The sequence below is a fragment of the Bos indicus x Bos taurus genome, chromosome 8 (assembly GCF_003369695.1).
Source record: "Bos indicus x Bos taurus breed Angus x Brahman F1 hybrid chromosome 8, Bos_hybrid_MaternalHap_v2.0, whole genome shotgun sequence".
Lineage (NCBI taxonomy): Eukaryota > Metazoa > Chordata > Mammalia > Artiodactyla > Bovidae > Bos > Bos indicus x Bos taurus.
Genome location: NC_040083.1, coordinates 59125166 through 59152948, shown reverse-complemented (window position 1 = coordinate 59152948; position 27783 = coordinate 59125166). Strand labels below are relative to the sequence as shown.

At 47.6% G+C, this 27783-nt stretch overlaps 2 protein-coding genes across 9 annotated transcripts in view; one reads left to right on the top strand and one right to left on the bottom strand.

Annotated features, from left to right (window-relative positions):
• Positions 1-15811, bottom strand: part of UNC13B (unc-13 homolog B) — a 225486-nt gene extending 209675 nt beyond the window's left edge. For 2 of the 4 annotated variants that reach the window (XM_027549576.1, XM_027549577.1), the window contains exon 1: positions 2646-2971. In XM_027549576.1, coding sequence (XP_027405377.1) covers positions 2646-2667 — 22 coding nt within the window. In that variant the 5' untranslated portion in view covers positions 2668-2971. Of the gene's footprint in view, positions 1-2645; positions 3003-15743 lie in introns of those variants that run through there. The other 2 variants (XM_027549578.1, XM_027549579.1) reach the window with 2 other exon arrangements.
• FAM214B (family with sequence similarity 214 member B) lies at positions 15797-27770 on the top strand. Of its 5 annotated transcripts, none has more exons than XM_027549584.1 (9): positions 15797-15881; positions 23656-23799; positions 24046-25015; positions 25156-25214; positions 25385-25490; positions 25611-25769; positions 26066-26134; positions 26218-26393; positions 26533-27770. In XM_027549584.1, exons 3-9 carry the CDS (start codon positions 24122-24124, stop codon positions 26684-26686), a joined length of 1617 nt encoding a protein of 538 aa, XP_027405385.1. In that variant the 5' UTR covers positions 15797-15881; positions 23656-23799; positions 24046-24121; the 3' UTR covers positions 26687-27770. The 5 variants fall into 5 exon arrangements, with proteins under 5 accessions (XP_027405385.1, XP_027405382.1, XP_027405384.1 ...); XM_027549581.1 differs by lacking the exon at positions 15797-15881 and adding an exon at positions 16248-16355; XM_027549583.1 differs by lacking the exon at positions 15797-15881 and adding an exon at positions 16250-16366.
• The last annotated feature ends 13 nt before the right edge of the window (positions 27771-27783 follow it).

Sequence of the window (27783 nt, the reverse complement as noted above, 5' to 3'; positions counted from 1 at the left end):
GGTGGTACTGGCTCCTACGGAAGCAAAAGATACCAGTATTGTGAGGAAAGCTGTGCCAGATACTTGAAGAAAGACTAAGTGAATTATATAAAAGAATTTTTTTTTCAAAATTCAAGTCTAATATCCCACTCGATGTTGAAATTCCTTTTACCACTCATTCAATCTCTGCTTAAGTATCCTATGTCAAAAAATTCTCATAAATAGTCCATTCCATTTGTTAACAACTCTGTTTAAGTTCTTTCTTATGTTAAAAGCTAAAATGTCTCCTATCATTTTCAACACTGGCTGACTTGTCCTAGTTCTGTCTGAGCAACAGTTTAGACAATTTTCATTTACTATTATGATCCTTCTGCAAGAAGGATCAAATTCCTCAAATGGTTTCTACACCCTTCGATATTCTAATTATTCCCCTTTGAACAAACTAGTTTCTCAGTTTGCCTCTTAGAATCAACTACCCTAATTGAACACAGAATTCCAGAACTGATCTGACCAGTGCTTTTATCTCCTTAGTCTGGGTCACCATGAACACAGAGCAAGACTAGTTGCTAGGCGGTATACAATTCATCGCCAAATCAGCGGCACTGTTCAGATCCTGAGTAATTTATGTTTTAAGGAATTTAACGCATTAAAAGAGAAAGATCACTGTGGACTGATGAACTGAGGACATTTTCAACAACAAAAGTAGACTATAAGCTGGGAAAGGAAGAATACATTTTCGATAAGCAGAAAACACAGAACACTGCCATGGTGCGAATGAACAAAGCTAGTGCTAGAGCAAAGTATCTGCATAAGGACAGGCAAGAACATAGGGCCAAAAGGAGGGCTAGAGTCATACTACTGAGAGCCCCTAACCTGCAGGGGATAAGGCATGATTAAAGGGTTAAACCAAAAAATTGATTTCTTGATTGAGATATTTGGAATGACTAAATCAATATCAGTTTGTCAAATTCAACATCAGATTAAATACTGTTTGAATTTTTTTTTCTAAATTGAGGTATGGTTAATTCACAGTGTTGTATTAGTTACATGTATACAGCAAAGTGATTCAGTTTTAACGTATATTGTGCATTATTTTTCAGGTTCTTTTCGATTATAGAGAGAAAGAGCATAGTTAGCTAAACAGAATTCCTTGAAAATGAAAGTCACCTGATATTAGAACAAATTGAAAGCAACAGCTCCTTCTCTGAAGCATCAATTCAATTAAAGAGGAATTTCTGGTTTAATAGTGCTCCTGGCTGAAGAATCTTTCATAAGGGATAGTTCTGTAATACAGTGTGGCAGTAGAGAATTAAAACTGTCCAAGGGACACTGCAAACCCCAACCTCTCCCAAATCCTGCTACTCAACAGCAGGGATCTAAAGGAATAAATAGATTCCCAGCTGCTGAGAGAAAATGTCTTACTAAAAGCAAAGCAAAATTCTCATTAATGAAAAATCAACCATGAAAGAAGAAAATTTCTGTGTGTCTCATAATCCCTGGAAATAATCAAATCCATTTTGGGTTAATACAGATTTAACAAAACAGTGAGAGAGAACAGAGGAAAGCAGTTTCATTTGCCAAAAGCTGGGGGAAACACTTAACAGAGATCACAACCAACAATGCTTCTAATCCACAGAATCAAAAGAAACATGAACTCGATCCAATGAAAGGTGCTGGGAAAAGGTTCTCATAGATAAATTCCCTCACTCACAACCGAGCCACCTTATCCCACCTTGTTCAACACGGATATGATAGGCTGTAACTTGAATTTCCCAAGATCAAATTCAATACGTAATCCAAACCCTGCTTTTTCTGATCTGGTAATCTCTAAAATCACAGTCCCTGCACTCATTCAAAACCAGCCCTGAGCTTCTACTATATCAGGCACCTAGAACACAAAAACCATTAACAGCCTCTACCCTCATGAAGCTTAGTCGACACACCTTGCCTCCTCATAAACCCCAAAGCTCTTGAATTAAAATATCTTCTCAGGTGGGTCAAGCGTCCTCAGTGGAAAAGCAATAAAGGACTTCACCTTTAGTTAGTGTGAGAGAAGTAAATATAAGTAAGTAAATCATACTTCTTATGCTCTGCTCTGAAAGAAGAGAAGCCGACACAACCTTTTCAAGTCGAATGAGCATACAGTTAGCCCGGACTACACAGGAGGAGCAGGGGACAAAGACAAGCAACAGGGGGGTGGAACGCCAATAAATACATTGGAAGAAGGGATACGACAGCTGTACTCCTTCAAAGCACGATTAGAAAGAACCTGCTACTAAGCCGACTGAGGTTTTACGGTGCGGCGAGAAGGAAAAGAATAGAGGCTGCCCGCTCTGAACTGACGCCCGCTATCCGTGGTCCCTAGCTCGTCCACTCTCACTAGAGGACAGCTCTGGATGTTATTTAATAGGATCTGGGCCTGCCAGCCAACAACACTGTCACATGGCCACCGGAACGGAGAGGTAACAGTCCCTCACAGGAGCGTGAAGAAAAACAAGAGAGAGTGGAAAGAACTCTTCAAGATGTTCATAAAGGAGTTAACATAATGGTTTCCCGAGACACGGGCGGGGCGTGAAGTTTGAAAAAGGTGGTAACCCGACGCCCACTGGAAGCTCGTGGAGATCCCTGAGCGACCTCGGTCCCTCCACCTCAGTCCGCGCACTCACCGCGCACGCAGAGCAGCGACATGGCCGAGCCGCCGGCGATCCGCCGCGCCCCCGCCCCGCCGCCGCTCCCTCTCTCCTCTTAGCAGGTGCCGCGGCAGTTCCCGCTATCGACCCCACGGGTCTCCCCGCTCCTCATGGTCCCCGTAGCAGGCAGCGTCCCGCCGCTCCGTCTGACCCGCTCCAATTTTCACCGTCTGAGCGGGCTCCCGATAGTGGGGACTACCGGCCGGCAGGCGGGGGACTGGGCGCGGCACCACGGCGCCATCGCTGGGAGGTAAGGGCGATCGGGACTCCCTCCCTCACTCCACCCGGGATCCGAGCGAGCGCCGGGATAGAGCCAAGCCGTGGCGCCCCGCCTCCCAGCCAATCAACTCACGCCCAGTCCGCCGCCCCGCCCCCGAAGGGCACGTAGGAGGCGGGGTCCTTTTCCGCTTTCCTCAGTAAAAGAATGAAGGCTGCTCCGCCCACTAACGAGGCTTACGGCCGAGAGGGGCGGGCTTCCCCGGCACCTGTGTGAGGCGGGAATTGCAGCTTTGTGCCCCTTTCATGTGGGCGGGGCTTCTACGCAGGAACAGATTCTTTTCATTGAGAATTTCTGTCCGACTTCCTTAAAGAATCTATCCCTCTGTAATATTAACAAGAAAGTACCACACTGAAACTAATTTGCTGGTTAGTCGCTAAGTCGTGTCCGACTCTTTTGCGACCCCAAGGACTGTAGCTTACCAGGCTCCTCTGTCCATGAGATTTCCTAGGTAAGAATACCGGAGTGGGTTGCCATTTCCTCTTCCAGGGAATCTTCTCCATCCAGGGATTGAACCCTCATCGCCTGTACTGGCAGGCGGATTCTCTACAATGCGTCACCTGGGAAGCTCCAATTCTTCATTAGCCCTGCTCAAGTTTCTGTGTTTGCAAGCCGTTGGCACAGCTGGATTCTGCCTGTCAGACCCAGAGAGGGTCTATATTAATCTAACAGGGTCTTTGCCCTCCAAAAGCAAACCTAGCTAGCTGTAAGTAGGAGCCTGGAGAAGGAAAGGGGAAGACTTGATTTATCCAGGGTTTGTCCAAATTTAGAGAAATATCCAAAGAAAGATTTTGAGCAAAGCAACTCCACAAGCCTAGTCAACAAAGATGCCTGACGGGCATTCTCTGGACTTCTGGATGTTGAAATATCTAGCTCTTTAGTCCAGCTGTCCTAACCTCAAGAGCAAGGGACTAAAAAGGTGTTGAACTTCTGGACTCTGGAACTAAGAATAGAGACCAAATAAAAACAAATAAAACAAAACAAAACACAAAACAAAACACACACAAAAAAACTCTTATGGAACCAGAGATTCTCCTAGGGGATGCAGAGGCCATCTAACAAAGGATGGAAAGTCACTCTGCACTTGGAAACAGTATAGAGTAGTGGGAAACAACCTAATAAAATCATGAAGAGCATGAAAATTTGAAGCCAATCATATTCACCTGGTATAGTACCTATTATCATGTAACAAATTACCCCAAAACTTAGTAGCTTAAAACTGCATTTATTATCTCACAGTTACTGTACAGCACAGAGAACAATATTATTACTATAATAATTACTGTACTATCAATATCCTATGATAAACCATAATGGAAAAGAATATTAAAAAAGAAGATACAGTATGTATAACTGACTCACTTTGCTGTACAAATCATTAACACAATGTAAATCAACTATATTTCAATTAAAATTTTTTTATTTAAAAAAACAAAAATATTTTAGTGCTATCAGTATATACACCAAGTTGACTTCAAAAGTCTACACAAGCATATTTCCCATCAGCAAACTGGGAGTGATATACTAATATGTACTCTGTAACACTGAACAATAACATTTAAAAAATCTTTTATCAATTAAAAAAATTCAATATTATCTCACAATTTCTGTGGGTCAGAAATCTGGGTATGGCTTAATCAGATCCTCTGGTTCAAGGTTTCTTACAGACTGCAAGCAAAGTTCCAGCTGGACTGCAAAAGGATTCACTTCCAAGCTCACTCATATAATTGTTGGCAGGTCTCAATTTCTCCTGAGCACTTGAACAGAGAGCCTCAGCTCCTTATTGGCATTGGCTGGTCTCAGTTCCTTGTCATGTGGACCTCTCCAAAATGGCAGGTAGCTTCCTCAAAGCATGCAAACCAAGAAGGCAATAAAGTCTAATAGCAAGATGGAAGTCACAATCTTTTCTAATCTAAGAATAGAGTGATATCTCCTTATTTTTTTCATCAGAAGCAGTCACACTCAGGAAAACGGAATTCCACAAGGACATAAATACCACCAGGAGGTAGGATCATTTGGGGGCCATCTTAGAAATCTGCCTACCATAACTTGATTTGAATCCTAGCTCTGGTACTTGTGACCTAGGGCAAGCTACATGACTTCAGTTTCCCAGGAAATAATGATAGTATCTACTTCATAAGAGGGTTTTGAGGTTTAAATGACAAAATGCTTTTAAATTAGGGCTTCCCTGGTGGCTCGATGGTAAGGAATTCGCCTGCCAAAGCAGGAGACACGGGTTCAATCCCGGATCCAGGAAGACCTCATGTGCCTCTGAAGAATTAAGCCCATACTCCACAACTACTGAGCCTGTGCTCTAGAGCCCACGAGCTGCAAATACTGAACCCACACACTGCAACTACTGAAGCCCATGCACATTAGAGCACGTGCTCCACAACAAGAGAAGCCGCCACAATGAGAAGCCCACACATCCCAACTAAAGAAAGCCCGCTCGCAGCATGGGCAAAAATAAATAAATAAATAAATACTTGGTGCATACTACATGCCCAATACATGTTTGTTACTATTTAGGTTGTGAACATGATGGGGGAATGCAGCTGGGAGGTGAAAAGACACTAAGCAGAGCAACAGTCAGTGTCTGAAGGTTGTGTTGCAGATGCTGAGGGATCCCAGTTTCCCAGTTAAAAGTTCAGAGGAAGAAAGCACTAAGGTCCTCTGCTCTCTAGGCACTTGACTAGGAACAATTATGCTCATAAGAAAGCTTAGGGTATCTTCAGAAGCAACTCAAACAGGGATAAAAAGCCAGAACCTTCTTGTCCCACTGTTTACATTAATTTTTCCAACACAGTACTTGAAAGTTCTTCAGCGTTTGCATGGATTTGACACTTAGATTTAGCTGGCAGGTAGCTCAGCACTAAGACTTTTTGAGATCCAGGAAATGAGGAGGAAGGAGGGAAGGATCAAAGAAAATAGGTAATAATGGAAACCCAAAAATCTCAAGACAGTAAAGCCAAATACCAAGGGCTGGCATTGCTGCTGTCTTTTTGGAAACTCTCAGGCAGAAGGAGCAGAGTACAAACCCTGTTCCAGGGGAGCCCTCTACCAACTTTATGATCATCCTTAAGTCATCCATCCTCCAAGACTATTAAAAGTTTACCCTTCCTGAGACTTCCCTTGTGGTCCAGTGGTTAAGAACGCACCCTGCACACTGTGCAGTTTTCTTCCAATTAAAATTAAAAAAAAGAATTCACCTTGAAATGCGGGATACAGGGGTTCATTCTCTGGTCCGGGAACTAAGATCCCACATGGTGCAGAGCAGCTAAGCCCGTGTGCCACAACTGTTGAAGCCTGCACATTCTGGAAGCTTTCATGCTGCAACTACTGAGCCCATGTGCTACAACTAGTTGATGCGCTGCAACGAAAAATCCCACATGCCACATGGTGCAACCATGAATAAATCAAATAATTAATAGATAAATAACTTAATTTGAGAAATATTCATTAAATACTTTTTAAGTCAGGCATAGAGAGACAATACAAAAGTAACATAGTAATCACAGTTCTTATCCTTAAATAGTTTATAAGTGATAGGAAAGATCTATGGGAGATGAGGGGGAACTAAACTAGGGCAGTAAACTAGGGGGAAGGAAAGAGACAATCCCCCTAACCCTTCCATCAGTGTTAAGGAGCCAAAAGTGATGGAACTAGGCACACAATGACTACGAATGTAGTAGAGAAGATCCTTTCTTTCATAGCCAACAACTGGGTGAGAGGGCAAAGGAGAGAGTTTTAAATTCAGATTAGGGAATTCCCTGGCAGTCCAGTAGTTAGGACTCTGTGCTTTCACTGCAAGGTCCCAGGTTCAATCCCTGGTTGGGGAACTAAGATTCCACAAACTGAATGGTGCAGCCAAATAAATTAAAAAATAAATAAATAAAGTCAGACTGGCTAAAAAGATGATGCTATGGTTAATGTAGTTTTTAGGACAAAGATGTGTCCCTTGGACATGTATATTAAGTTTGAGATGTGCTGGGATAACCTTCAGATAGTCACATTAGACAGCATGTAATATGTAATTGACCCTGAGAAAGCAATCCAGGCTAGATATACAGATTTCAGTCAATAAAAATATAACTATTTTAATCCCTATTTTGTTGATAAAGAAAATGAGGCAATAATAGTTGGCATAATCCTCCCACTCATTAGCTCATGAAATTACCTGGCCCATAAAAATTAACCACTCCCACAGCCCTGGGCCCTGTCACCTTCTGAGAAGGACTACATTCTGCCTACGGAATGTATATCTCTCTAAATAAATCCACTTTCACTTTACCATTTAGGCTCACTCCTAAATTCTTTCCTGAGCAACATCAAGGACCCTCACTTGGTGGCCAATCCCAAGAACTCGCCTAAGACCTGGAACATGACCATTCTCTTGTTCTCCATTTTCCTTCAATAAAAGATAACCTGAAAATGACTGCAAAATTAGGATAAAATCTCATTAATTTATACAGCAAAGCAGAAGAAAGAACAATATCTCAAGAGACAAAAGGCTGCACATCCTAATCTCCTGTGCATCTCCAAAGAGACCCTTGTTTGAATATCTAAAGTTCATTTAGTTCACAACATAGGAGATACCTCTATATTGTAAAGACTGGGGACTAGACTTTATCCCTAGAGAGACTTATCTTTATTCCCAAGGTTTGAATAAGGACTCAGATTTACCACGTCTCCAATAAAACACTTTAAGAACTGGGGGGAGGGTAAACAGTCCCTTTGCCCTTAATAAATGGAGAAAATAATTTTGATTTATCCTTAATACTTTCAAAGTTCTCAACTCTCCAAGCAAATGTTCTCACCAAAAGGTGATTAGAGAGAACCAGAGGGACTTCCCTGAGGGTCCAGTGGTTAAGAATTCACCTTGCAATTCGGGGACGCAGATTTGATCCCTGGTCAGGGAACTAAGATTCCACATGCCACAGGGCAACTAAGCCCATGCACCACAACTAGAGAGTCCATTTGCCACAACTAAGACCCAATGCAGCCAAATAAATTTTAAAAAGTGAAGAGATGCAATTTTCTTTTCTTGGACTTATTTCTTAAGCTACTACAATCAAACATTTCTTTGCAGTGGAAATACCAGGGAGCAGTGGAAGTTCCAGGGAACACTAAAGGATTCATTAATTGTCCAAACCATTTTGAATCCTAAATTGATGTTTTCTGCAGTTTGGAGGCAAATGACCTCTAGAAGAGTATGCTCGTAGCCTGGGCCCTGCAGACTAGCGGTCTCTACTACAACTCGGGGGCATAGGACAGCAAGGCAGATGTCAACTGTTGTCAGGCCTTTTACAGTCTCTCCTGAGGCAAAACCGGGGTCTCCTTAGTAACATACACTTAACAATTCTCATACTTCATTTGGGAAACTATTCTTTAACAGAAAGATAAAAATCAAATCAGCATTATCTCAAAACAGAGGACTTCCAACAATTTGTAAATATTAAATGTTCTTTTTTGTTATTAGAATATATGACCTATTTCTGAGAAAGGAGGAACACAGAACTTAAAGTAACTTGCTTTAAAACAAAGAATAATGCTCCAATGATCTATTAATGTATTTTCATTACCAAAAAAGAACACATTCCTTCAGGATTAGGGTCAGAGGGCCTAAGGTTTTCTTTAAGGATTTTGTCTTCTATAACAATAAGACTTTTGATATGCAAATATAAACTCCCAGAAGAGATGGATATAGAAAAATGGTTTGGCTTAATAAAGCATTGTGAATAGAGAGATGTGCAGGGGAATATGAGAGAGGGTAAAAAAAAAAATCCTTAGATGGCTGAAGGTCTTTTAAGAATATTTAAGGAACTGGGAGGTTCAAATATTCAATTTTAAATTATTTAGGTAGATATCTTTCTATTCCTTACATCACCCCCAAAGCTTCAGTAAAGCCTGCCATTCACAAATGCTTCCCATAAGGGGTTTGGGGGAGAAAAAGAATTCTGTCTAGGTTAGAAAAAAATAAAAGAAAGACCAGCCGAGGGAGGTGAAACACCTAGTGAATTACAAATTCAGCAAGGGCCAGGGACCCTAGGCCCAGAATGGTCATGAGAAGTCAACGTCCTCCCCACTCCTGGAATTCACAGAAGGCTCCAGGATGGCACTAGACTTCCCACTGAATATGGAGTAAAGGGCTAGATGCAATTTTATTTAATCTCAAAGGGAAGGGTAATTCCAACTACCATCTCAGTTTCAACTGAAATAAGGAAAGTTTGTTTCATCACTGAGATTTTATCTATAAAAGCAGAAAGGCTATTTGAATAGGCCCTGTGCATAGACAAAAGTTTATACAATTTGTTGCTAAAGGAACAAGCTGCAAATACACTATACAAAACATCTTTTTTTTTTTTTCCCACATGTGCAGCTGCAGGGATCTTAGGTCCCAGACCAGGCTTCCTGCAGTGGAACGACACAGTCCTAACCACTGGACTGCCAGAGAATTCCCAAAGCATCTGTCTTTTGAGCCAAGGGCTCCCAGGGCCTAGCTGTGTGGACAGAAGGAGAAGGAATGGCTGTCAGGGGCTGAAGGCTGATCCACACGGCATAATGCTGCCAAGCACACAGGGTATGGTAGGAAAAAATCCTAAAAGAAAGTCGAAATTCAATTCACATCTTTATGAACCTGAACAGATGGGCAAACTCATCCTCTGGAGATAATCAACCCCATCTGTCAAAAAGAGAACAGTTACCAATTCCAAGAGCCAAAACACACAAAGATTTTAGTAATGCTGGGGAGAGAGGGAGTAAGTGCATGGGGGCGAGTGGAGTTGGAAGGGGCAGGTGGTGGGGAGAAGGAACTCAGGACTGACTAAGACCTGCCCAGTGGTCATAAGCACCATGAGGAGCTCTCTGGCACAAACCAAGACCTGCTGGCATGTCCACCACACACGCATACATAAGATCTAGAGCCCTCTTCCTCCTTAATTTACTATTTCTGACTCATTTTCTTCTTCAAACTATGTAATACAGATGTGAAGTAGAACCTCAAGTCTCCATGTTTTTCAAGTCTCCTTTGTTTTTCCTCCTCCTCAAACTCTAAACCTTGCCCACAGCTATCTATATATGTCAGTAGGTTCCAAATCTTTATCTTTGGTTCAGACTGCTCTCCTCTATATGTCTAATAACCCACGAGGTTTCTCTACTTGAATATCACTCTGTTACTCAAACTCAGTATGTGAAAATTTAAAACCACTGGAATGCCTTAAAATATATATTCTACTTCTTGACCCAGAAAGTCTACTTGGCAAAATAAAATCTCCTTCTTCTGTTTTAAAAGATCAGTGTGCTTAGAGTCACCAAATTATTATTTTTCCGTTGGTCCTAAAGTGAGAAGATTCTTGTAAAGTTTCACAGTTCAGTTCAGTTCAGTCACTCAGTCGTGTCCAACTCTTTGCGACCCCATGAATCGCAGCACGCCAGGCCTCCCTGTCCATCACCAACTCCCGGAGTTCACTCAGACTCACATCCATCGAGTCAGTGATGCCATCCAGCCATCTCATCCTCTGTCGTCCCCTTCTCCTCCTGCCCCCAATCCCTTCCAGCATCAGAGTCTTTTCCAATGAGTCAACTCTTCGCATCAGGTGGCCAAAGTACTGGAGTTTCAGCTTTAGCATCATTCCTTCCAAAGAAATCCCAGGGCTGATCTCCTTCAGAATGGACTGGTTGGATCTCCTTGCAGTCCAAGGGACTCTCAAGAGTCTTCTCCAACACCACAGTTCAAAAGCATCAATTCTTCGGCGCTCAGCCTTCTTCACAGTCCAACTCTCACATCCATACATGACCACAGGAAAAACCATAGCCTTGACTAGACGAACCTTTGTTGGCAAAGTAATGTCTCTGCTTTTGAATATGCTATCTAGGTTGGTCATAACTTTCCTTCCAAGGAGTAAGCGTCTTTTAATTTCAGGGCTGCAGTCACCATCTGCAGTGATTTTGGAGCCCCCAAAAATAAAGTCTGACACTGCTTCCACTGTGTCCCCATCTATTTCCCATGAAGTGATGGGACCGGATGCAACTCTTACTAAATAAGGGAATGTTGATATTATTTGGAACAACAAAGAATTACAAAAAACCTGTTTTATCTGTACATTTAATGCAATCCTAGTAAAAATCCTAGAAGATAGGCATGTGTATGTGTGTCTATGAAAACTGGTCAGCTGATCCTAAAATTTATATAGAAATGGAATGGGCTGAGAATAGTCAATATAATCTTATGATCTTAAAGTTGGAGGATATGCACCACCACATATCAACACAGTAATTAAGACAGCTCGACAATGGTGCAAGGAGGGACAGGAACACATCATATATTATGAACATGTGTTTTATGAAAAACAGACATTGCATAGAAAAGGGGGAAAGGGTTGTTTTGTTAATAAAAATCATCCAAAACTTGGAAATGCTGCAAAGAAAAGACAGCAGGGGCAGCCAAAGATTACCCAGGCAACAAACTTTTGCTTTACTCATTATCTATTATTAATTAAAGGCTAACTCTGTGTATGCTATGCTATGCTAAGTCACTTCAGTCATGTCCGACTCTGTGCGGCCCCATAAACGGCAGCCCACCAGGCTCCCCGTCCCTGGGATTCTCCAGGCAAGAACATTGGAGTGGGTTGCCATTTCCTTCTCCAGTGCATGAAAGTGAAAAGTGAAAGTGAAGTCGCTCGGTCATGTCCGACTCCTAGCGACCCCATGGACTGCAGCCCACCAGGCTCCTCCGTCCATGGGATTTTCCAGGCAAGAGTACTGGAGTGGGGTGCCATTGCCTTCTCTGAACTCTGTGTACCACCATGTATAAAATAGGTAGCTAGTGGGAAGCTGTTATATAGCACAGGGAGCTGAGTTTGGTGCTCTGTGATGCCCAAGAGGGGCGGGAGGGGAGGCGGGGTGGGAGGGAGGCTCAAAAGGAAGGAGACATAAGTATAGATACAGCTGATTCACTTTGTTGTACAGCAGAAGCACAACATTGTAAAGCTCCAATAATAAATTTTTAAAAAAGAAATCACCCCCCAAATAAATAAACAAACAAAAATAAAGGCTAACTCTGTGAAGTCGTATGTTAACGAATAGATTTTTGTCTGGTGATGATGCAAAGGATTTGATTATTAGAAAACGTTATGGTGTTACTATTCTGTAGACATTAACTACTTTTATATCTAACCTAAAATCTCATTTTAGCATTCTTTTTTCAAATGCCTGTGAATACCCAGGATGGTTAATTTTATGTGTCAGCTTAACTGGGCCACAGGGTACCAAATATTTGGTCAAACATTATTCTGGATATGTCTATAAGGATGGTTCTGAATGAAATTAACATATGAATAGGTACACTGAGTAAAGCTTCCTTTACTCGGGAAGGGCTTCCCTTGTGGCTGAGCTGGTAAAGAATCTGCCTGCAATGCCGGAGACCTGGGTTGGATACCTGGGTTGGGAAGTCCCCTGGAGAAGGGAAAAGACTACCCACTCCAGTATTTTGGCCTGGAGAATTCCATGGACTGTATAGTCCATGGGGTCCCAAAGAGTCAGACAGGACTAAGCAACTTCCACTTTAACTGAGTAAAGCAGATTGCTCTCCCTAATGTGGTGGGGCAGGGGAGGGTCCTCACCTAATCAGTGGAAGACCTGAATAGACAAAAGGACTGAAGAAGAGAATTTCTCTCTGACTGATTTCCTCTGAGCTGAGACATTAGTCTTTTTTCCTACCAGTGGACTCAAACTGAAAAATCAGTTTTGCCTGGGTCTTCAGGCTGCCAGCTTTCAGACTGTAACTATATTGGCAGCTTTCTTGGTTCTCAGGCCTTTGGACTGGAACTGGAACTACACCATCAGCTATCCTAGGTCTCTAGCTTGACAGCTTGGGACTTGTCAGCCTCCGCAGTACTGTGAGCCAACTCCTTATAATAAAACCTCTCCATTTGTATCTCTACATATATACACACCCAGAACTCTGACTAATATAACCCCTAATTTCCTCAATTGCTCATTACACATGCTTTACCTGCTTATCTTTGACATATGTTCATTCTATCTTCTTGTAAGAATCTTGCTCTTAACTTTTTGGAAATTGTACTATAATAGTTTTTGTAAAAGTTTCTGGTTCAACTGAATAACTGAGGGAAAAATGAATCTTGACATCTGCTTCACACTACACACAAAATCTATTCCAGATGATTAAATAAGAGGTAAAATAATAAAGTTTCTAGACAATAACCTAAGATAATATATTCATTTCCAAGTAGACAAAGACTTTTTAAATAGAGCATAAAAACCATTGAATATAAACAAAAAGATGTAAACTGGACAGGTTAAAGAACCTCTGCACATTGAAAGACTCCACTAAGAGAATAAACAGGCAAGCTACAGAATGGGAAAATGGATTTGCAAGAGATTCCTCATCAGAAAAACATCAAATAAATTGCAGATGAAAGACATTCTACAAAACATCTGAAATATCTGATCAATAAAATTGTCTATAAAATTGTTCAGATCATCAAGAACAAGGAAGTCTGAGAAAATATCAACGCCAAGAGGAGTTTAAGGAGACATGAAAACTAAACCTAATGTGTTATCCTGGATGGGACATTAGGTAGAAACTAAGGGAATCAGAATAAAGTATGGACTTTAATGATAGTGTATCAGTTCAGTTCAGTCACTCAGTTGTGTCAGACTCTTTGTAACCCCATGGACTGCAGCATGCCAGGCATCCCTGTCCATCACCAACTCCCGGAGTTTACCCAAACTCATGTCCACTGCGGAGAAGGCAATGGCAACCCACTCCAGTGCTCTTGCCTGGAAGATCCCATGGATGGAGGGGCCTGGTGGGCTGCAGTCCATGGGGTCGCTGGGAGTCGGACACAACTGAGCGACTTCACTTTCACTTTTCACTTTCATGCATTGGAGAAGGAAATGGCAACCCACTCCAGTGTTCTTGCCTGGAGAATCCCAGGGACGGGGGAGCCTGGTGGGCTGCCGTCTATGGGGTCACACAGAGTCGGACACGACTGAAGTGACTTAGCAGCAGCAGTAGCAGCAGCATGTCCATTGAGTCGGTGATGCCATCCAACCACCTCATCCTCTGTCGTCCCCTTCTCCTCCTGCCCTCAATCTTTCCCAGCATCAGGGTCTTTTCAAATGAGTCAGCTCTTCACATCAGGTGCCCAAAGTATTGGAGTTTCAGCTTCAACATCAGTCCTTCCAATGAACACACAGGACTGATCTCCTTTAGGATGTATCTTAAATACTTATTTACATGTATTGATATATATAATATATCAATATTGGTTAATTAATTATAGCATACGTACCATACTAATGTAAGATGTTATTAAACAATTGTGGAGAACAAAGTGGAGAATTGAGTGTGGGGTACACAGAAACTTTCTATACTATCTTCACAAACTTTCTGTAAATCTAAAATTATTCTAAAATTAAAAGTTTATTTTTAGGGATTTTCCTGGTGGTCCAGTGGTTGCCGTTAGCCTTTGAATGCAAGGGGTGTGGGTTGGATCCCTGGTGGGGAGCTAAGATTCCAATGCCTCCCACCAAAACATCAAAAACATAAAACAAAAATAATATTATAACAAATTCAATAAAGACTTTTAAAATGATCCTGATAATAAAAACCTTTTTTAAAAGTTTTTTTAAATCTAGTAATTTACCCAAATTTAGCTAGTAATCAAGTAATTTGCCCAATACAGCTAGTCTAGAGTCCTTACCAAACCAAATAACTTCAAATTTGAGCTTTTTCCACTACACAAACCCTTCCAATTTTACCCTCTATAAGGGGACGACAGAGGATGAGATGGCTGGATGGCATCATCGACTCATGCACATGAGTTTGGGTGAACTCCAGGAGTTGGTGATGGACAGGGAGGCCTGGAGTGCTGCGATTCATGCGGTCGCCAAGAGTTGGACACGACTGAGAGACTGAACTGAGCATTATAGAAGTATTAGACAATCTGAGTAGTTCCGTAAGAGCAGAACATTTTTTTCTTTTTCTTTTTTCATTTTGCCTAGCGCACCATTGGTGTTTAGTAAAGCCGCTTGTTAACTACTCACAGAAAGAAGTCACAGAGATCTAAAGAATCTGAGACTTCGAGATAACTTTACCAGGTCCAGTCCATCACACAGCCATCAATACCTCCGGCTCCATCGAGAAGCTTACTAGGCTCTGAGCTCAGAGCCACTCAGCTCTGCAAGGGACCTGGGCTGCCATCTACCGGTAGCTCGTAAGCATCGCCCTCCCCTGGACATATCTTGGGAACTCGTGGGGCTCCCGGGAAGTTGAAGACTCAGGCGCTAATGAAATTACAGAACGTGTGTAACAGTCACATAGTTCAGTCGACACTTATACAAAGCAAAGGCTCTACTTTGGCTCATAAAATTCACAAACTTCTCGCTGACCTACCTCCACAGCTACAGACCTAACTCTTACTGCCTGTCTCCTGCACACCGTAGGCTACAGAAACTGCTCCTCCTCACAGACTTGAGACCCCCGCCAACCAGATTCCCGCATTTTCACAGAATTCTGAAGTTCTTTGCACTACTTTGCAAACCCTACAGACCTCCCCTATTAGGGCAAATACGCGCGCTAACCCAGACGCCTTCACTAAGAGGCTCAAGTTCCGCAGGCAGCTCACACCAGCTCGAAAGCCTGGGAGGGCTCCAACCAGGTTCGGGCGCCCACAAGCTAGCGCTTTGGCGCAGGTTCTGGCTCCCCATCTCCGGCCGGATCTGGTCAGCCCAGGCTGCACACTGCGGGATGAGGCCCCGCCCCTTTAGACCTGTCATCACAGAAGCCGCACGTGTCCGGGGTGGGCCCTCAGGCGACCTGCAGCCATCACTTTGACTCCTCCGCCATCCACTGGGGCCACCGCCGCCAATCAAAACCAGCGGTTCCGGACTGCAGCGCGAGCGCCGGGGTGAGGCCAGCCAGAGAAGGGGTGGGGGGAGGAGAGGCTCCGAGATGGGAGGGGGCTAGCAGTGGAAGCGAGCCTGGCACAGGTTCTGCCAGCCTGGAATCCGAGGGGGCGGATCCTAGTGAAAGGCAAAGACCAGAAGGGGGCGGGGATCAAGGGTGGAGCGGGGACCGGGGTGGGACGAAAGACCAGCAGAGGTTCAATGTGGAGACGCCAAGAAGACGAGAAGGGGCGGAGCCAGAAAGGGGCAGGATCTGAATTACAGGGGAGGAGCCCCAGGAATTAAAGAAACTAGGAAAGGGGACGAGCCAGGGGAAGGTGGGAGGTGGGACAACGGAGAGGGTGGGTCGTGTCGTTGCGGGGGCGGGGCTCGGACCAAAGGGGCGAGGTTTGCAGGCCGAGGCTGCAGCTAGGGCAGCTATGTAACTGCTCCAATCCACTACCTCCCCAGTTGCAACGGGACTCACGGAACTACAGGTGTGGGGCGGGTGAGCGTGGAAGAATGGACTAGTACGGGGGTGCGCTTGGGTAAACATGAGGCGGGAGGATCACGTCAGGGAAGGAAAAGATCTGGAGAAATGCTGGGGTGGGGATGGAGTAAAACAGCTGGGGGAGGAGGGAGGGGCTCAATGTTTGGGCTAAGAGGTGCATTCTCCGGTACCCCTTGTGGGGGAAGGGCGGGAGTGCTTTGTGAGGCTGGGAAGTACAATGTGAAGGGGTGAGGTGAAGTGAAGGGTTGGAGATGATACTTGAGGGGGAGGGGATATGAAAGCGCTTTAGGGGAAAGTGGAGGGGGCGCTGTGTGATGGAGACGGGCTAGTGGTCCAGAGTGTGGGAGGGACTGTGTGGAGGAAGAAGGTATGGGGGCTGTGGGCACTATGTGAGGGGAAGGGGTTGCAGGCCCCAGCTGAGGAGGGAAGAACCCTTAGTGCCTTGACAAAGTCTGGAGGCTTTGTAGAGATTCCAGGAAAAGGTTTTTGTACTGTGTCTCAGGGATGAGGGTGATGGGATTACTGGGATGAAGAAGCCAGTCTGCAGTGTTCCTGGCTCCTCAGCTCCTAACTCCACCTTCAGGCCTGAGCACTCAGAGAGTATGCAGGCCCCACTTGCTACTAGAGCTTGTGTGACTGTATCTGTCTGGATGAGACTGGGATATTTTTCCCTTAGCTGGTGTCCCTGGAGACCCTTCCCCCCTTAGGTTCTGGTAGCCCCTCACTGTAGTTCCTGTTCCTCTTAGAAGCTTGCCTTAGTCCCTGCCTTTCCCCTCCTCCCCCACTTTGCCCTGCCCTTAAGCTCTGGGTGTGCTCATTTCCCACTTCCTTCCTCGCCTGGGGCCTGGCCTGGTCCTTGCCTGTCTAGGAGCTGTGCCCTGCCCCAGACTTTGTACTCATTGGCCAGAGACCTAGGTAACCAGCAGCAAGGCCCAGACCTCACCCTCACTACTACCAAGGTCTCTCCCTGCAGCTCCCCAAGTGAGTGGTAGATACATTTTTACCACTTGCCACAAACTGATTTCTGCACACTTTTCCTTTTCCTGGGTAGGGAACCCTAATTCCCTCAAAAATTCTGGGCTTCTGTGGGAGAGGGAATGGTGAGAAATGCTGAGGGTCTGCGAAGCATGCTTTGAGAGGTGAGCCAGTATTGTTGGCTGAACTGGGAAGGGAGGTTCCAGTCTCCACTGGGGGAGGGACAGGGAATGGCTCCCCACCCTCCTGGCTTGGAATCTGACTATCTGAACCAGACTAGGGCCTAGTCTCTGATTCCCTGAGGCGACTTGATGTAGTGCCAGAGTTCTTTTTGCCCCTGGGCAGGCTGCAAGAGGGTGAGAAAGCCTGCTTTCCACACAGTGGCTGAATGAGAGTGACAGTGTTGCTGAAAGGGGCCCCAAGCCAGTCTCCTCTGGCTGAGAGACTGGCTGGGGAGGGAGGGGGTGCCTAAGCCAGACAAAGCCGAGGGGTAGGGTGGGGTAAAGAAGGGCAGGCTGAAGCCTTTTGAGGAGGAGCTGATTACTATGGCAACACAGCTTCCCAGATTGTCTCTCAGAGAGGCGGGCTTAGGGTGGACTCACTCCAGTTTCCTCAAGATTGAGGCATTTGTTTGAGTGGGTGGGGCTTGAAGAGAAAGGGCATTGGTTTGCTATGCAGGGGCTGGAGTATATAGACTTTCTGCTTCCATACAAGCAGCAGAGCATCCAGATGCTTGGACCCATCCTCAGAAAATGGTTAAGAGTGAACAATAGCCATTAGGATGATAGCAGTATAAGGTCAGAGTTCTAGAGGCCTCAGTGGTAATTGTTTATACAAACTCATTTTACAGATTTGGAAATTAAGAAAGAAGAGACTGATATTTTCTCCAGGTCTCATAGTGAAAGACCAGGCATTAGGACCCAGGTCTTCTGATGGCACCCCACTCCAGTACTCTTGCCTGGAAAATCCCATAGACGGAGGAGCCTGGTAGGCTGCAGTCCATGGGGTCGCTAAGAGTCGGACACGACTGAGCGACTTCACTTTCACTTTTCACTTCCATGCATTGGAGAAGAAAATGGCAACCCACTCCAGTGTTCTTGCCTGGAGAATCCCAGGGACGGCGGAGCCTGGTGGGCTGCCCTCTATGGGGTCGCACAGAGTTGGACACGACTGAAGCGACTTAGCAGCAGTAGCAGCTTCTGAATACTCTTCACTCAGCCCAGGGGTCAATGTTTCTTTGAGCCAACATTTATTGAGCACCTATTATGTGCCAGGCGCTGATACTGATTCTGGGAGGACTAGCATGAATACAACAGAGTTGCAGCTCTCATGGAGCTTGTATCCTAACCCAGGGAGAAAGAAATGTGTGTGTGGCTGCAGGGGGAGAGAAAAGAGAGGGAGGGGGAAAGAGCTGAAGAGAAGTGCCAGCTGGTGATAACTGCTATGAAAATAATAAAGCAGAGTAAGAATTTAGGGCAGCTAGGTAAAGCCTCTTGATTGTACAACGCTGCTTGCTCTCCCAGAGCACAATGAGGCCTAGAATGTCTTTGATCCTTCCCCCTGAACTACTGTCCCTAGGCTTCTGCAGATGACTAAGGTCTGGGCCTATGGTCTTGGCAGTTAGTTAAAACAAGGTGGGGTCACCAAGGGATTATTTCTTTCCTACAGTGTTGTATGTCTACCTGTCTTCCCAGTAAGCTTTTACTAAGGTAGGCTCTTAGATTGGTACTCTGCAGCTTTGTTCAGGGTGTTGAAAATTCCCTAAATCCTGTTCCTTAGCATTAGGGAACCAGCAAGGAAGTCAGTCCATGGCAACTTCTTTTTCATGGTTTCCCCCCTGGTCTGAGGTGAAGAGAAAGGAAGCTAGAGGAATTGTTACAGGTTTGTCCTTCCTAAGTCTAGGGCACAGGGAGGAAGTAGGGGAGGAGAGCCTCATTCTACTGTCCAGTGACAACTTCAGGGCCCTTAGGGCCTGCACTACAGGCAAGGTAGAAACAAGGACCTTGGGGCTTTGGTGCCTTCTGAACTACAAAAGAATTCACTTCGCTCTTCCAAAGGTACGGCCAGGGAGCATGCCCTGCCTGATGCCAGTTCTCCAGGGCCTCAGTTTGGGTCTTCCCTTTTTTGGCTCTGGTGTTTGCCTCTTTTTTCTATGGAAGACCCCAGTCTTAGCAACCTCTTAAGTTCCAAATTGTCTGACTTCACAAGTGCAGAGGGAAAAGTAGACAAGACTGTTTCTTTTCTTAGCTTGCCCATAGATCAGCCCCTCTAAAAAGTGTCTTAATGTCTAATCCTTGCAAAGGTTTCCATCCTGGTCATTTAAAGAATAGGGCTTGCCAGGTGGCGCTAGTGGTAAAGAACCTGCCTGCTGATGCAGGAAAGACGTAAGAGATGCAGGTTCGATCCCTGGGTCAGGAAGATACCCTGGAGGAGAGCATGGCAATCCACGCCAGTATTCTTGCCTGGAGAATCCAATGGACAGAGGAGCCTAGCGAGCTACAGTAATAAGAGAATAAGAATTAGGAATGCTGGTTCTGCTGCCACTTAATTTGGTTGGGTCTAAGCTGGGCTTGGGGCCCAGTGACTCAGGAGGAGGGTGGGGAGTTTCGAGGGAGTTGTGAGTCATGGGGGTGAGCTCTGTCACAAGAGTTGGGCATATTTCCCCCTACTCTGGGCAGAAGCCTTCTGATCCCACTTTCCTGGGTGCTCTGCCTCCTTGAACAAGGGCTTATGAATAGAAAGAGTGCTGGCAGAAAGACTGAAGCAGTTTGATCTCAAAATGAAAGTTTAAAGACATAATGATGTCTAGGTTCCTGAATTAAAATGTATCCCTATCTCAGGAGCCCTTGAAGCCCTCTAATGTAGGCAAAACAACATCAATATAGAGAAAAAGAAGGAAGAATGCCATTTCTCAATGGAAGGAGATGAGATCCCACTTCAAGACCCTTTTATCCTGGCACGAAGGAAGCTTCCTGAGCTTCAACAGCCCTGTGGTCTCTGGTTTGCAAGGCACAGAGAGATGATGGGAGTGGGTATATTTGGAATCTAGTGTTGGAAGAGCAAGCTGACTTTGGGGATTGTCGAACTTTGTCTATGAACGCCCTAGGCCGTCCTATTAACCTTCCTCTGAAGAGGAAGGGCGCGGTGAGAAGTGGGAGGCCGACGTCTTTGAAAGGGTTAAAAGGCAGGGCTGAGAGAGGCTGAGAGGCAGTTGTGGGGTTAAAAAGGGCGGGGCAACCCTAGGTAGGCCTGCCCCCTTATGGGCCAATGGACAGGCATCTTTTGAAGGGGGCGTGCCTCACACGTGAGGTCGTGTGGAGGCTGGCCTCCTTTAGGCCAATGAGTATGGTCGCTGAGATGGGGGCGTAGCTTGAGGGGGGCGTGGCGGCCTCTAAGGCGGCAGCGGGGGTGTGAGGGGAGCTGGGCGGGGCGGGCTGCCCCATCAGCTGGTAGGAAATGGCCTGTGAGTCAGAGGGGCAGCGGAGTCGGCTTCGCGGAGCCGGGGCGGCCACGGGGAGGGACAGTCGCGGGGAGGGGCGCGGCAGCGGCTTGGGGGCTGCGGGCGCCAGGGCCCGCTAGTGTTGCACACGAAACTGACAGAGAAGAACCTAGCAGAGCGGGACTCAGCCTGAGCCACCCTTTGTCTGGGTTGGGGGCCCGAGGCGGGGAGGACCGGGCATTCGAGGGGAGGGACTGGGACTGGACGGAAGGGCCCGGAGCAGCGGCGCCGCGGCGGAGCCAATTTGGGAACGGGGTGAGTTTGTGGTAGGGGGAAATAGCAAATCTCCGAAGCTCCAGTAGGGAATGGGGCCTGTCCCAGGTTGTGAGGAGGAGAAAGGTGAGGCAGGACCTGGGAGGCTAAATAGGAGGTGGGGGATCGGTCAGAACAAGGAGTCCTAGAGCCCGGGTGCTGGGGTGAGTCTCCTGGGCTCATTTTGGAGGAGGTGCTAAGATTTGCTTCCTCTCCAGGAAGGGTGGAGGGCTCTAGGCCAGAGGCAAGGTGTTTGGTGAAATAGCACAGGGTAACCTACCTACCCACAGTAGTGGTCCTTGGGAATGGCCTCCCTAGTTTGTGCAGACGCCTGGGGGACAAAATGTAGAGCAGCTGGTAGCAGTTCTTTCTGAACTGGGTGAATGTGGAAAGCACATGAAGAATTCTTCTTGCCACCTTCCTTGATCAGGGTAGAAATGGATATCTTTAATACTGAAGGGAAAGGGAAGGTAAGTCTGGGAGCTCAACACCCACCTATCCCACCTCTCAGGCCTAGCAGGTGTCTGAAGGTACAGACCCCATGGTATTATGGGACTTGTTGTTTTTTCTGGCCTTGCTCCCTTGGCATGTTGGGAGCTGTAGTCCTTGCCAGCCACAGCTTGGCACAGCTGTTTGATGCCAGCTGCTGCCCACCCCTTCCCAGAGTGAGATTTGGCCTATCCTGCCCCTCCCCCTCCCCATGTCCTGCCCCATGAGTCAGCTTGAAGCCATGGACTAGAGCCAGACTGGCTGGGTGGCAGAGAAGTGAGTCTTAGAGCTTTTCATTGACAGGGCAGGAACTGAGAGGGCTCTGGGGTAATGAGCAGATGCCAGTCATGCTGGGGTCAAGTAGGGCATCTTGTCATCATGATGCTTCCCCAGGGCAAGGGCTGAAGAGGTCAACTGGGATGACCTAGGGGTGGGAGTGCTAAGGAAAAGGCCTTTCCTGAATCTGTACAGGGTGGGTAGAGGCAAGGAGGGAAGAGTTGAGTACAGGTTGTACCCTCTGACAATGCTGCCATTGGCATCCTGCCCTTTCCAGACACCCCACCCACCACAGGGAACCAGAATTTTCTTAGGGCTTCTAGTTCTAATGAGAACTTGGTGAAACAGGATAGTGTAGGGTGCAGTGATGGGAACTTGGTGTAGGAAAGCTTTTCAGTCCCTAGATGCAAAGCTTCCCTTTTTCCCTGCCTCCCGCCCCCGTTTCTGTTGTCACTGATTCTCCTCATACAATTAATCTCCCTGCTTCTCTCATGTTGGGAGTTCTTCTCTGCACTCTCCGCTGCCCAGATCTCTGGGGCTTGTATTCTACTTTTCTGAGCCCTGCTATGTGCCTACCCCATGCCTGGAGTCAGGCAGAGGATTCAAGTAAAACCTATCTTCAAGAACCCCATAGTCAGTCTTACCTACAAGAGCAAGCAAAACTGTCGCAGGATTACAGGAGACAGTGACACTGCCGTAAGTGAAGTCTCAGAAGAGACAAATATTTATGGTCCAGGACAGCCAGAGGAAGTTTTATGGAGAGGATGGCATTTGGCCTAGCCAAGGAGGAAGGGTAAGACTTGGATAGGCATAGGGGGACATTCCCCCCTGAAAAGGAAAGTGTTTTGTGGATAGCAGTCAGCAAAGGCGACTGACCAAAGCATAAGTTTGATCCTGCGTGCAGTGTTTTCTCCCGTGAAGGAAGAGAGCCTTTGATTTGACATCCCCTCACCCAATATGGGCTCCTGAGGGTGGACGAGTTAGTGAAGACCATCTTGTACCCAGGCAGAAAAGCAGTGGTTTGAGTTTTGGGGTGTTGGATGTGTTGGGGAGGAGTAGCGAGGCACTCCAGCTGTCTGGCTGTCACTGCCTTATCTCTAGTTTGCAGAGCCTGGGGGAGGGGCAGGCCCTGGAGAGTGTCTTCTAGCAGTGCTTCCTCCACACCCTGCCCCCTCTAGACTTGTTTTTGGTTAGATTTGTTGCTTCCTGTTAAAGGGACAGACTGCTGGGGACAATTGGGAGTTTAACTCTGAAAGACCCACTTTGAGCTAGCCTGAGGTTTGTACTTCCAAGGAGCCCTGATTGGGGGGGGATATTTTTATAAGACCTCTGCCCTGAGAATTATGGAGTGGCATTTGTTCCTTTAGAGATAGGTAGATGGGAAGGAGTTGGGTAACTCAGTGGCCTTGACTAGGAGAGTTGAATTCTTGCCTTGGCCACCTTTCAGTTGTCATGGTCTTTTGGATCTTGGGGTTTCTCATCCCCCATCTCATTTAGGGCAGGAGTCCCCCAGCTGGTGGCCCTGACAAGTAGTTTTCCTCCCTCAACTTACTTGTCACATCCTATTACAATGAGCTAAGACCTGCCACTCTGTGACTCTTTGTACAACCCAGTTCTGCCCTCTGGGCCCTGGATCCCAAGACTACTGCTTCCGTCTCTGCAGGGGTACTGTGAAGGAGTATGTCCTCTATAAACTGGAGGAGGATGTCCTGGGGTATACTCTGTGAGCGCAGCCCTCCCACTGGCTCCAGAGATCCTGGCTTATGCCAGGCTTATCCCATTTTTCTTTCCTCAGGGTCCAGCTGAGCCTAGGAGCTGCACGGAATGGTGGCAGTCACCTTGCCAGTGCAGCAGGCATGGACCAGACTGCAAGCTAGGAGAGCAAGACATCAGCCAGGAAGAGAGAACACACAGCTAGGCTTAAGGCCTCTTCATCGGGGTGAGTGCCAGAGAGAGGGAGGGGGAACAGATTCAGTTAGAAACCTGAGCGAAATGGGTCACCTGTTCAGCAGCCTTGAGCGTGTCCTCTGTATTCCATCAATCCATCTGGGGCATTTAGTTATCTTCACCCCCCTGGAACCTCACAAGGTCACCTCTCCAGTCCAGGGGAGGATCTGAATTTCATCTGGGAGGGAGACGATTCATGGATTCCTCTCACCATCTTTTCTTCTCTTCTCTTGCACAGATGTCCCCAGGCCCCCCAGCCCAAGCCCAGCATAAAGGCTGTGGGGGGGGTCCCCCCTGACCGAAGGCGGGGCTTCATGCGCCACGTGCAGGCGGAGACGTCTCCATCCTCAGAGCCAGAGGCTGGCCCTTCGCAGCCTGCAGTCAGGCAGGGGGCCCGCCAGGGTGGCCTGCTCATGGGCTACAGCCCAGCGGGGGGGGCGACATCCCCCGGGGTCTACCAGGTATCCATCTTTTCCCCTCCAGCTGGTGCCTCTGAGCCTCCTAGGGCCCTGAAATGGCCAGCCCCACCTACCGAGGGTCCCAGGGAGCTGAAGAGAGGCCCCGGACTAGGGGCCAGAGAGGGACTGTCCCCTGAAGAGCCACCTACTGTGGGGCTCTTGGGCCCAGAGGGACTGGGGCTGAAACTGGGCGTGGCCAGCCAACATTTCTGCCATCACGGCCTCTGTGTTGTGGAACAAGGAGGTAGCTCCACCTCACCTTGGACTTCGGGGGCCCGAAGTTCCCCCTTGCCCCCATCAAATGCTTCCTGCAGTACTTTGCACACCAGAGACTGGGCTTCCCCAGATCCAAGGGGACAGGGGTCCCTGGGGTCGTCCCTGGGGCCAGCCCCTCCAGGCCAGCTGCACACACTTGACACTGATTTGCACAGTCTTGCACAAATAGGGGGTAAGAGCCTAGTGTCTGGGGTGGGCAATGGGGGCAGCCCCTGGCCTAGGGAGTCCCCTGGCACTGCCAATGGGTGCAGCCCCGAGCACACACCCCCTGGCCCCGGACCTCCAGGCCCCTGCCCCACCAAGCGAAGGCTGCTTCCTGCTGGAGAAGCCCTGGATGTCAGCTCTGAGGATGAGGGGCCAGCCCCTCGGAGGCGCCGGGGAACCCTGGGCCACCCTCCTGCTGCCAACAGTTCTGATGCCAAAGCCACACCCTTCTGGAGCCACCTGCTGCCTGGGCCCAAGGAGCCTGTGCTGGTAAGCCAGGAGAGGAAGTAGTCTGCTCTTACGTGGATATCTGTGTGAGGAAAGGTGATGGCTTGAGGTATGTTCCTATGAGAGCTTGTGATGAGCCTGGCTTCTATCTAGTGTCCTTACCTAATCTTTCCTCTCCACAGGACCCAACAGACTGTAATCCCATGGGGCGGAGGCTGAAAGGTGCCCGTCGCCTGAAGCTGTAAGTGCCCTGCTTCTCCCTGAAAATGGGGCAGAAGTCTGTAATTCTCTTTCCAACCCCAGGCAAGGGGACCTCAGGGAAGGGGCCTTAGGTGGGGCCAAAGGACAATAGCAAACATCCCAGAACATCTCAAGTCAACCAGCCCACTCGTGCGTCCTCTCCCCTACCAGGAGCTCCCTTCGAAGCCTCCGGAAGGGACCAGGCCTGCTGAGCCCTCCCAGTGCCTCCCCTGTTCCTACCCCTGCTGTCAGCCGTACCCTGTTGGGCAACTTTGAGGTAGTTCCCTTTGGATTCCTTGATTGGTGGGTCTTGCAGGAAGGGATGGTAGCATGTGGCTTGGATAGATAAGGAAAACAGATAGCATCTTTCTCACATGTTTCCCTACCCTAACCCCAGGAATCATTGCTGCGAGGACGCTTCGCACCGTCCGGCCGCATTGAGGGCTTCACAGCAGAGATTGGAGCTAGTGGATCCTACTGCCCTCAGCATGTCACGCTGCCCGTCACTGTCACCTTCTTTGATGTTTCTGAACAAAATGCCCCGGCTCCCTTCCTGGTATGACCTGACCTCAACCCAAAGGGCATGAGGGGTTAGAAGCAGGAGGTATTCTTTTTTTTTTTTCAATTAACAATGCAAAAGACTTTATTGGGAAAAGGCACTCAGGTGGAGAGCAGTGGCTGAACTCCTCTGGAGGGATTCTTGAGATGTTTTTACCTAAGAGTCAGGGCCTAGTGGGAGAGAGCTCTTGTATGGGGCAGGGGCCAAGTCCCAGAATGAGAGATGGTGGAGATGGATGAGTGGTCTGGGATCTCCCACACCCTACTTGACTGATAACTCCTTGGCCTTCCCAGGGCGTCGTGGACCTGAGTCCCCTGGGGAGGAAGGGTTACAGCGTGCCCAAGGTGGGCACCATCCAAGTGGTGAGTTTTCCCCGAGGGGGACTGGGAGTGGGGAGTGGAAATCATCCCCTCGACCCTACCAACCTTGCCTGTGCTGTCCCCAGACCTTATTTAACCCCAACCAGACTGTGGTGAAGATGTTCCTCGTGACCTTTGACTTTTCGGACATGCCTGCTGCCCATATGACCTTCCTGCGCCACCGCCTCTTTTTGGTGCCTGTGGGTGAGGAGGGGAATGCTGGCCCCACCCGCCGCCTCCTCTGCTACTTATTGCACCTCAGGTGAGGACAGGGCCCCGGGGCCACTGGGCAGGAGGCCTAGGTATCTTTTCCACAACCCAGGTATGTCCTTCCTGAATAGGATCTCCCCTCGCTTCTTATCAGTCTGGAGTCTTACTTTGATCACCCTGTCCTCCCCCAGGTTCCGGAGCTCCCGCTCAGGCCGCTTAAGCCTGCATGGCGACATCCGCCTGCTTTTTTCCCGCCGGAGCCTGGAACTGGACACAGGGCTCCCCTACGAACTGCAGGCTGTGACCGAGGCCCCTCACAATCCACGTTACTCACCTTTGCCCTGACTGTCAATGCCCTGAACCCCTCTGGGCCAAGGACCTGCCCATCCTGCTCCATCTTGGACAGAGTGAATACCTGGAGAGGTGGCGAGAGACCTTCAGGCTTGAATTAAAGCCCTCGACATGCTCATGCCCAAATTGACCGTTTGGGTGTTTAAAGCTTCTGACCTTACCACACTCTGCCCTGTTCTGGGTCCTCCACGTGTCGGCCCCACCCTTGGGATTTCCCAGGCTGGCTGCGACGGTGGGGAGGAACTGGAGCTACCCCAAGGTTGTCCTAAGTTCCCAGGCAAGTCATGCCAGCATTGCCTCCCTGTCCTGGGCAGGGGCCATTTATTATTTTATTTATTTTTAATTTATAATTTATTCAAATTGGATTGCCTTGGTAACCTCCCAAACCTGATAATTGGCATTGCCCCCCCTCCTTTCCCACTCTCAGATATTGCTCCAACCTCAGGAGTTGAAGAGGCTGATGTGGGGGCTGTGGGAGAAGTATTCTCCCTCAGCTGAGAGCAGAGAAGTTATCCCAGAAGAACTGAGTCACCAGCCAAAGGCTCAGCTTCCCCTGTCCATCCCAATGCCTTTCACTTCCCTGACCTCACCCCTCCTGAAAGCCAACTTGTGTGTGTGTATGTTTGTGTGTGTGTGTGTTGTGTGTGTGGTATGTATGTGAGAGAGAGTGTGTGCATGCAGTTGTGCACACATCTAGGACTCCAGACTCCGGTTGTCCCTCTCCTTCTTCTGCCTGTGTCTCTTTGCTTTGGGGTCCTGACTGAGGAAGGTGTTCAGGGTACAGAGTCAGGGCCAAGGACTAGGGTGCCTCCTCCTTCCTGGCCAGATTCTGACCCACCTACCTCAGTTGGGGTGAGGGGCACCCCTCAAACTCAGTCATGTAGTTACCAACTACCCTATTCCCCAGTCTAGACTCTGACCCAGCCTTAGCTCTGATGCCTGGGGCTGGGCTGAGGGGAACAAACATTTGCTGAAACTTGAAAAAAAAAACAACCCAGGAAAAAAATCGCACCTGGTACTTTTTTTTTTTTTTTTTTTAAGAAAAAAAAAAGAATAAACTCTTGTTTGGAAACTTGAACTAAGCCTTACTT

Excerpts from the sequence above, each read along its gene's own strand:
- FAM214B (XM_027549584.1), top strand. The coding sequence starts at position 24,122 with ATGCGCCACGTGCAGGCGGAGACGTCTCCATCCTCAGAGCCAGAGGCT. Across the intron at positions 25,016-25,155 it reads GGCCCAAGGAGCCTGTGCTG|GACCCAACAGACTGTAATCC; the intron begins GTAAGCCAGGAG and ends TCCTCTCCACAG. Across the intron at positions 26,135-26,217 it reads AGGTGGGCACCATCCAAGTG|ACCTTATTTAACCCCAACCA; the intron begins GTGAGTTTTCCC and ends TGCTGTCCCCAG.